General features: G+C 42.8%; 1 protein-coding gene across 1 annotated transcript in view; it reads left to right on the top strand.

Moving 5' to 3' along the window:
• The first annotated feature begins 3,306 nt into the window (after positions 1-3,306).
• The window catches only part of DENND3 (DENN/MADD domain containing 3), a 34,517-nt gene continuing 28,040 nt past the window's right edge, over positions 3,307-9,783 (top strand). The window contains exons 1-4 of the mRNA XM_010146127.1: positions 3,307-3,312; positions 4,544-4,817; positions 5,563-5,678; positions 6,167-6,306. Coding sequence (XP_010144429.1) covers positions 3,307-3,312; positions 4,544-4,817; positions 5,563-5,678; positions 6,167-6,306 — 536 coding nt within the window. The remainder of the gene's footprint in view (positions 3,313-4,543; positions 4,818-5,562; positions 5,679-6,166; positions 6,307-9,783) is intronic.

Here is a 9,783-nt window from a genome sequence, read left to right as displayed (position 1 = left end):
CCTCCTTGGCCCGGCCTCTCCCGGTACGGACTTGACTAAAGCGACTGGGTTGCCGTGTTGGTGTTACCGTGGGGTAGAGCTGAAGAACTTCACAGAGCAGGCGATCATCCCAGAGCGGGGCGAGTTTGGTAGTGGTGTTAAGAAATTGCACTTTTTCAAAGGTCTGAGCTTGGCTGAAGGGTGCAGTTAGCCTTACATAAGCAGGAACAGCAAAATATGTGAGCAGTGCATGTCCTTTACTGGGTGATATCCCATTTCCCGAGTTCCGCTGAAGATAAAAGCTGAAGACAGGGGAATAAAACCTGGAAACTTGTATCCTTAGGACACCACGAGGTCTAAATCCCTGTGAGCGTAGTGTGAATTTAGCATAACCTGAGCAGTTCGGATACGGCAGAAGTTGGCGGGTTGGTTTCTGCTTTGAATATGTGGTTTATAATTTGTTTATTTCTGCAGCCACTTCATGCGTGAGTTGACAATTACAGTCCTCTTCCTGATTTTGCATTGTTAAAATATGCTGCTGGTTTTGTTAGACACCCATGAGCCGCCCCGCTGTGGGAGTAGCTGTGGTGCCTGCACGTGTTGAAAAGCCAAGGTGCTCCCACGGATCTCCGTTGCCTTGCTTGAACTTGAATTTGAGTGCGCGCTCTAATAGCGTTAGATAAAGGAGCCTTTGTTAAACCTGTTGCTGCTCAGGAGACAGCTTTTGCTGATGTCAGCTTCTTAAGCGGTATGAGCTAAGCAGAGGTTCAAATTCCAGGATCTCGTTCATGTAGACGTTCAAATTGGGGAAATAGTTGTGCCAGAAATGTCACCACCGGACTTTTGAAATTGGAGCGTGTCTGGTGTTTTGGCATCTGTGTGAGAAGTAAACCTAAAAAAAGGGGAATTTAATTTTCATTCCAATGTGCTGTTTGATCTCGTGCTTCCAAGAAACCTGTTGTACAACAAATAAGAAATTGGCTACATAGAAGCCATTCCGATATTCCGATCACACTACAGGTTTTGAATTGTTTCTTTGCTCAGGGTGTAAAATGGAGCGTCAGAAAGGAAGGTGGTGCTTGATAAGACTTCTTTCCCCTAAGTTATCTTTGGCTATAAAGCTGGGCAAGTACGTGTGGCAAGTATGGTGTGGAAGCTGTCTGCGAGATGTCTCAGATCTTCCTATCGGCTCCATCACTGGCTTCTGTATCTACCTACCACCGTCAGTGGTACAGATCTTGTCTCTTACAGTGTTTGTGTTGTGGTGTCTGGCACTGCTGATGCAGATATAACCACCAAAGTGATTTTTTTCTTTCTTCCGAAATGCCCCCCGGGTGTCAAGTTGTGCAAAAGAAATGAAGTGTGATCAAGTAGCAGCCTTGCACTACCTAAAGTGGTCTACGAGAAGGGTGGAGAGGGACTTCTTACAAGGGCATGTAGTGACAGGACTGGATAATGGTTTTAAACTGAGAGTTGATTTAGATTAGGTATAAGGAAAAGTTTTTCACTGTGAAGGTGGTGAGACAATGGAATAGGTGCCTAGAGAGGTTGTGGATGCCCCATCCCTGGAAGTGTTAAAGGTCGGAAGGGGCTTTGAGCAACCTGATTTAGTGGAAGGTGTCCTTGCCCATGGCAGGGGGTTGGAACTAGGTGATCTTTAAGGTCCCTTCCAACCCAAACCAGTCTGTGATTCCATGAAGTTGAGCATTAGTCAGCAGTGTGCGCTTGTGGCGGAGAAAAGTAACGTGTAATGGCCTGCGTGGCTGAGGACTGTGGCTCACAGGCAAGGGGAAGAGATTATTACTGTTATTATTATTACTCAACTCTCTTGAGGCCACATCTGGAATACTGTCCCACATTTGGGTACCCTGATGCTGCGGAACTGCTGACAAAAGGGGGTGAGACCAGAAGGAGTTAAGCTATTTGAGAGCTGGAGCACAAGGCAGGAAGAATCTGCTTCCTGAGGGATTTCTGAAACTTGACTGGATGAGGCCCAGAGCAACCTGATCTAACTTCAAAGTTATCATTGCTTTGAGCAAAGGGCTCCACTGCAACCTCCAGAGGTCACTTGCAACCTAATTTTTCTAAGGCTTCATACTTTTCCTTGTCCAATTATTCCTTAAAGAAGCCATGACACTCAAAATGAAATTAACTTCTTCAGTGACGGGAAGAGGAGAATGAGATCAAGGAAGGACCAGATAGCTGAGGTCACGCTCAGGTCGGTGGTTTCAACGCACTGCTTCTTGTTTGTGTCTAAGATAGGGTGGTCATTGTGAAAAATCTCTCTTGGCCGGGTACTACATGGCACCATTGTTACAGTATATCAGTAAATGGGGGTGGAATAAAATCCCTGACTTCTCGAATCTTGCAGAGTTGCAGGAAAGAAACTACATTCGTGTTTATAAGAAGCTAGGTATGATGCAAGGGCACTTGACAGTTAAAGTGTCAGAAGAGAAGCATTTGAAAATGAAGAAGTAACCGTAGAAGCAGAGAATACAAAATGTTCAAGGAATAGTAGAAACAAGTGAATATTGTCGTGTTGCTGCCTATTCAATATCCCTGACCTGAAAGGGTAAGAAAATATGACTTTGGCCGTAGACGTTCATATGAACAGACTTGAATGCTGATGACTGAGTCACTGGGTTAGTGACAGTGCTGACAGTGCTCTTCTGTGAGAAAAGAAGTGTTTAATGCCTCTGTTGTAGTTCAAGACATCAAGGACCTGCCATTTTAGAAGCTCACAGTGCAACTGTGAGTCTGTCAAACCTCTGGCTGCCATCCAGCACTTTGTAGCACAGAGCTGCCTTCAGTGTAAGTCAGGGATTGCCCTGTCAAAGCAAGTTTGTATGGAAACCTCTGCAGGGCGAATCTGCCAAGTTAGGATTGCAACTGTTAGAGTAGATCTTTGTTTCTCTTGCATTAGAGCCTCAGGACTGAGCCTTAATTCTTAATTTCCTTCTGAAATGTTTAGCTGCATGTTATTTTGAGAGTGATCACATAGGATCGATCTGCATTTCCAGTTTCTTCACTAAAAATGGATGTCAGCTGCCACCTGGGGAAGATGACACTTCAACTTTTTAGCAGGATAAAAACTTGAAGTTTTTAGCACTCAGTACCCCAGTTTGTAATGTGCTTTTTAAAGTCACTGCCATCTTTTGAATGTCCCAGTGGATACATACTTGAACTTTCATCTTTTCCACTCCACTTCCTTCTAGTTCAGACTCTTAGGTGTTCACTAAAAGAACACTCTATGTGCTCTTTATTTTTATGAACTGCTTTCCTTCAAGAATGCTATTATAGAATGTAAGATGCAGTAACTAATACATCATGACGGTAAGTGTTCCTTCTCATTTTCCTGTGATGCTCAGACATGAAGAAGGTTATTGGTGGACTCATTTAATAGATCAAATACGCTGAGACTTTCTGTTCCAAAACATGGGTGGTGCAAAATTGGCTTCAGTGAAGGAGTTTGTATGTTGTAGCTACTTTAAAAAACAGGGAAAAGATGAGAGAGGCCAGCATTGGGTCTCAAGGAATGTCTGAAATACAATTAATATTTGTGCAACATGTCTGAGGGTAAAAGTAGTGTGTGTGCTTCACCTGTCTTCGAATCAGTTAGCAAAAAGCTGAAAACAAAGCATGTTTTTAGCCACAGCAAGGCTCGCCTTTCCTGTTTCCAAATATCCGTTGACTAAACCAAGCTTTTACTTGCTGTTTTGACCTTCCTCTTGACCAGAAAATGCAGCTCCTTGTCTCTACTATATGGTCAAGAATACAAAAAGTGCTCCCAAGTCCAAGGATATCTCCTCTTATCACTACCTCTGCTGGTTTTCATCACAAGGCAGCAAGAGCTTTCAGTGCAGTAGTAATTCACAAAGCTGCCTGCTAAAAAAATGTGATTTCGTACATGCTTGTTCCACTTAGTCATCGGTATATGGAGAAATTTTCATGGCTTCATGTTGCACAGTGTCTTAAAATTGTGTTTATTGTAACAGAGATTGGCGTTTCTAATTGTACTTTTGTAATTGCCAGATAAAGTTAAAAGTTGTCTTGTGAAAGCTTGTGTGGGGTTTTGTTTTGTTTTGTTTTTTTTCTGTAGAGATTATTCTGAGATAATATGTAGCTTTTCCTGAAGTTGAATAAAGACTTATCTAGGATGTTCAGCTGTTTTTCTTTGTTTTCATTTATTTATTGCTTGGTTTCTCTTACTACCGGTGTTTATTTTAAGTATAGCTTAAGTATATCCCAGCACTTCTAAGGTGGAAATACCCTATTTGATATTTGTAAGTTTTCTTATGCCAAAGGCATGATATTGATATGGCGCGTTTTGTATGATGAAGAATGATTCTTTGCCTACTGAAAATGCCCGGAGTATTCCCCTTGTGTTAACATAAGTGAAGCAAGACATCAGAAGGAAAAGTTAATTTTTTGGGAAGCAGAAAAAAAATGTATTCTAAACCCCTGATTTTAGGGGTGGAGGGAAAAAAGGGCTAAAAATGGTTTAAAAACCTATCAGGATGAGTGACTTGGGGGATATATTTTTATTTTGTCTTGTTTTTTATAGGGCACTCAAAGAAAACCCAAGAGTCTTCCTCCCCTTGATCCAGAAGTTCTTTCTGTATTCGTGCCTCCATTTATCAGCAGAGAAGATACTCAGGTGATTAATGCTGGTAATAACTTGAACAAAAGTAAGCGCCGGTCTTTCCGAAAGAAAAAAGAGAGACCAAAGATTGAAAATGTCAAGAGTCTCAATGGGGAGCAGAAAGCGCCTGACACTGAAGATGTTACTGTTCCAAAGGACATTGATCTTATTGGATTGCCACAGCTATGCTTCCCAGGTACAGCAGCTGCACACTTCTTCATGAGAACTGTTTTAATATGTATTTGTCGACCCATAGTACAGTAAATTATCATCATCATCATCATCTTCTTCTCTCTCCGTTCATATTTCACAGTATAAAAAATGCGTCTGATGGAGCAGGTCGGTGATGAAAGCAGGTCTTACCTGACTGCGCTGCCCTTACTCTGTGTGGCTGCGCTGTGTGAAAGGAATCTATAGCAGTAGTAGCTGCACCACCTGCAAGAGAGGGAAGCTGAAAGTCGCTTTAGCTGGTACTGGTGATTCTTGGTTTGAGTGAAGTGCACACACACATTTTTAAAATGCTTTTTTTTCCCTCCCCAAATGACTGAGTACTCTTTCACTTCTCATTTGGTATTAAGATATACCTGAAGTAGTGACTGTTTCCCCCCTGTTTAACTGCAGAAATTTTAATATGCACATTACTATTGCAGACCTTATAAATATCTTGAAAGAAAAAAAAGTTGATAAAAGCCACTGAATGTATTTTGCCACTTAAAATGCAGAATAATGGTACAATAATTTTGCTTCTTCAGTAATATGCAGGTTTACAGCCTTTGTAACAACCCTTGGAACAAATGGACTGTGTATGTGCATTTTAATCCCTTAAAATGAGACATTTCTCTTGAAATTAAATAGAAATGTGCAGTATTTGTCATAAATCGCTTTTCAAGCAGCTGTAGTTAAATATGTAGTTAAAAAATAGTTTTCTGCCTTCATTGCAGGAGGACTTTATGTAACTTCTGAATCAAAAGAGGATCACATTCATTTCCTGGTCTTCACAGATGTCTGCGGCAACAGAACGTACGGTGTTGTTGCACAATACTACCAGCCTGTGCAAGTATGTTATTTCCCTCATGCTTTTATTAAAACATATTAAAAGATATAAAATAAAACACTTTGAGAACAATGTTAGGTTTAATTTTTGGAATTAGTTACAGATATGTTTTTATGTTAGTGAGAATACAGAGCAAATCGTACTTTATATTGCTATTGTGAATTAAGTACATTGGAACAGCATTGCATTAGGAAAAACTCGTGGATTTCAGTTAGGAGCTTTGGATATTTAGGAGCAGAGTTTGTCCCTTGGACTTCTTTTTTTAGTGAAGATTGTACCCAGTGTTCTTTCTAAATACCTTTTGCGCTGAAATTCTTTTTATTATGTATGAAGTCTTGTAGGCTGACAATTTTCTGAGAACTTGAGGGAAAGACATCCAAATCCCCTTGAAATTTAGAGGGAATTGGGTATCATATCTCTAGGTTCTCAAGGAAATATCAGCCATAAATTCATGATTAACATAAACACATTAATCCGTAGTTTTCTTGCAGGATGGCTGCATTTCCTCGAACAGGCAGGCCCATTGGGAATCGGCCCAGAGTGGGAAGATGCCTGCCTGTTTCGTACCCTTCGCTATTTGTGTTATATCCAGATACCCATATTTTAATGCCCTCAAGGATTGTCTCTCTTGGTAAGACTCACTGTCCTCTGTGTTTCTCCTGGAAAGAGCTGCAGGTTTTAGTACATGAGTTTGCATGATGTGGTCAGAATAGCTGCCTCAGAGAGGAAAGCAAGACATGTAATGTGAGTGTTACCCAGACAGTAAGCGCAGGTTCTAAATAACAGGGAAGGTAATTTCAATGTTGTCTTTGTTTTCTTTGAGGTTTTCGGTAAGTCTAGAAAATATGATTTGCAGGGAACAGATTTCTCAAAGATTTTGGTTTTTTTTTTTTTTTTTTTTTTTTTTTTTTTTTTTTTTTTTTTTTTTTTTTTTTTTTTTTTTTTTGGAAAAGGGTTCATTGTAACTTTGCTATGCTGGTGAAAATAAGTTTGAAAGCACAAAAGCCTCTTTATAAGGCACCAAATAAATGTCATAAGAAGAAATACATATTGATAAGCAGTTAATGACACTTTGTTATTTAATTAAATAATCCAAGTCATTTGCGGGAGTGCGGTGGTTACTTGGCTGTCGTAGAACTAGGAGAGAAAATCTTAGAAATGGAGTACTTCCTTGGCTAGAAATGCTCAAATACTCCACAGTGTAGATGAGTTAAAAGGTAAGTGAACATGGGTCTGTCTTGTTATTTAGTAATTTAACTTATTTTAAAGTTGTGTGTTGCTTTATTGTTAAAATCTATGTGCTTCCATTCTGAAGTGGATTAAAAAATCCTCGCATCAGGGAGCCTGTCCCTGTTCATTGAACATTACTGGGTAATCATAGAATGGTTTGGGTTGGAAGGGACCCTAAAGATCATCTAGTTCCAACCCCCTGCCATGGGTAGCGACACCTTTCAGTACACCAGGTTGCTCAAAGCCTCATCCAACCTGGCCTTGAACACTGCCAGTGATAGGACATCCACAACTTCTCTGGGCAGCCTGTTCACTGTCTCAGTTTGAAGCCTTTATTCCCTGTCCTATCACTACATGACCTTGTAAAATATCCTCTCCAGCTTTCTCATAGGCTCCCTTTACTGGAAGGTCGCAATAAGGTCTCCCCAGGGCCTTCTCGAGGCTGAACATCCCCCACTCTTTTAGCCTGTCCTCACAGGAGAGCTGTTTCACCCTGTTATTTCTGTGGCCCACTCTAGACCTGCTTAAACAGATTCATCTCCTCCTTGAGACCTGCAGAGCTGGATGCAGAACCCCAGGTGGGGTCTCATGAGAGTGGAGAAGAGGGGGAGAATGACCTGCCTTGATCTGCTGGTCACTAATCTTCACTTGCAGTCATGTAGTCCAAAGGTAGAAAAGGTTCTTTTTCACTAAATTCCAGTCCAGCTTTCTAGAGTCAAATTTGAAGTCCGGTGTTTTCCTTTTGCAGATCTTTGCTTCTCAGATTGAGTTGAAGGATGTTAGGCTTTTAGGACGGAACTTGAGTCTTCCATTCTGTTCTGCCAGGGGTTGGTATGCTGAGCAGGTGAGCAAGCAAGGGTGTGCTTGCTGGGTCGTAGCTGAGGTGCATCACTATCCCCTCACCTGACTCCGTATGAGGATGATGCTGGAGCGCTCATTTCCCGACCCCATGCACCTCTTCTTCCCAATGCTGTGAGCTTGGATCTGGTTGAAGCACTGGCTTTTACTGGTTTGGTCGCTGGAGGAATGAAGCAGTGCCTTCGTCTTGGGCAGTTCAGCCTCCAAAAAAGCTGAGATACCAGAAGTGAATCACTCTGGCAGCCTGTCATGGGTTAGGGCGGGGACGGCCACCAGACGAATGATGGCTGCTCTCTATGAACCCCTCTCCCTTCCCAAAGCGGAAGAGAAGGGGAATAAGGGAGAGGGACCGATGGACTGGAAAGGAGAACTAAAACTGCTGTAATGAAAGTAATAACAATAAAAGGAAATATATACAAAACCAATACAGAACCCAACCCCCTGATGGCAGCCCATGCACCATCACCACTGATGCTGTGGGCAGACACTGGGGAAAGCCCAGACTGGGCTGGGAACCAGATTCAGGAACTGGATTCTGGAACTGTATTCAGGAACTGGATTCAGGAATGCATGAATTGGGATTGAAGGCAGAATGGACAGAGTCCTCCTCAGACACCGGCCATTGGAGAAGAGAGCTTGACCCTTGTGACGCCTCAGCTTTACGCCGGATATGACGTCTATGGGATGGAACCCCTGGTTGGTCAGTGTGGGGTCACCTGTCCTGGCCGCTCCTCCCCACAGCTGCAGCCTCTCCCTTACTGACCCCACCGTGGGACACAGGGTTCACCACCGTGGGACACAGGGGTCAGCAGTGACCTTGGTCTGCACAGCAGCAGGTACAAGCCAGAGCCTTTCTGCACCCCAGCCCCTGGCCGTGACCGTGACCAGCCAGCGCTGTCACTGCTGGGAGCAGCCACTGTCTGCACAAACACACCGTGAACTTCAGACAGAGCTGTCACCGAGCAGAGACGGAGCTGGGAAGGGAAATCTCTGAACAGAACGAGCTCTGTTCTAGCTCAAACCAGGACACAGCCCTTCAGTATGAGCGAACACACCACTGATGTTGTTCATGCTACCTGTGCTGTGTCATTTTCAAAGCACTAGTGGAGTGGAGAGGTTTCAATTGGACAAGGTAGTTACTAGGTGTTCACAGGCTAGTGCGAGAGAATCAGTAAAATGAAGCACTTGTTTTCCTTTCTCCTTTCCTGCCCTGATCACTTTTCCACTCCTTACATTTAAGTCGCTTACATCAGTTGGTTTTGCAGGAGCTGATTCACTGCCGCCTTTTCATGGCCCCAAGCAAATGCTAATTGTCTGTGTGACTGTTACGGCTCTGTGCTGACCTGTGGTGCGTTACTGTTCATATCCGGTCTGTGTAATAGGGTTCATGCTTCTCTCACACTGATCTCAACCTGTACGGGAGCTTATGGCACACTGGCTTTCCTCTGGGTGGAAAATAGTATAGATTCAGCTTTACAGTTGTGGTGTTCATCAGTGGTTTATGTAATGTATTCATAAATGAGTAATTTCTTCTTTGAAGTGAGCCATCTCTGGGCTGGAAGAAACAGTCAGTTTGCAGACAGGTTTTTAAAGAGCTCACTAAGGGAGAAGCAGGAAATGTTCAGGAAAACCATGGAAAATTCCAGGGGATCAGAGCAATGTTTTTAAGTCTCTCCTGTTTAGAGCAGACAGGAGCCAGTGGAGTTAACTCTCTTGTGGTGCAAGCTTCTGCCTCTGAGTGGGTAGTTTAAACATGACAATTAAACATCTCTGCCTTGGTAGGTTTTTGCACTTAGTTAAAGCATTAACGTCCAAGCTAACTACTATGGATGGCTTTTCCCTTTAAGCTGAGTCTGTACTGGTTTCTAAGGGGAGTTCAGATTTATCAGGAACCTGCTAAGCTTTCAGTGATCTGTAAATATGTGAATATTGTAGGGGAGTTCATTAGGGGCAGTGTCCTTCCGCCTTGGTGTGTGTTGCCCTGGTGATTTAACAGGGGATTCTGTCATGCAGTTACACC

Source organism: Buceros rhinoceros, unplaced genomic scaffold (assembly GCF_000710305.1).
Source record: "Buceros rhinoceros silvestris isolate BGI_N320 unplaced genomic scaffold, ASM71030v1 scaffold8362, whole genome shotgun sequence".
NCBI lineage: Eukaryota > Metazoa > Chordata > Aves > Bucerotiformes > Bucerotidae > Buceros > Buceros rhinoceros.
Note: the sequence above shows the minus strand (reverse complement) of the source record. Positions and strands in the feature narration are given on the sequence as shown.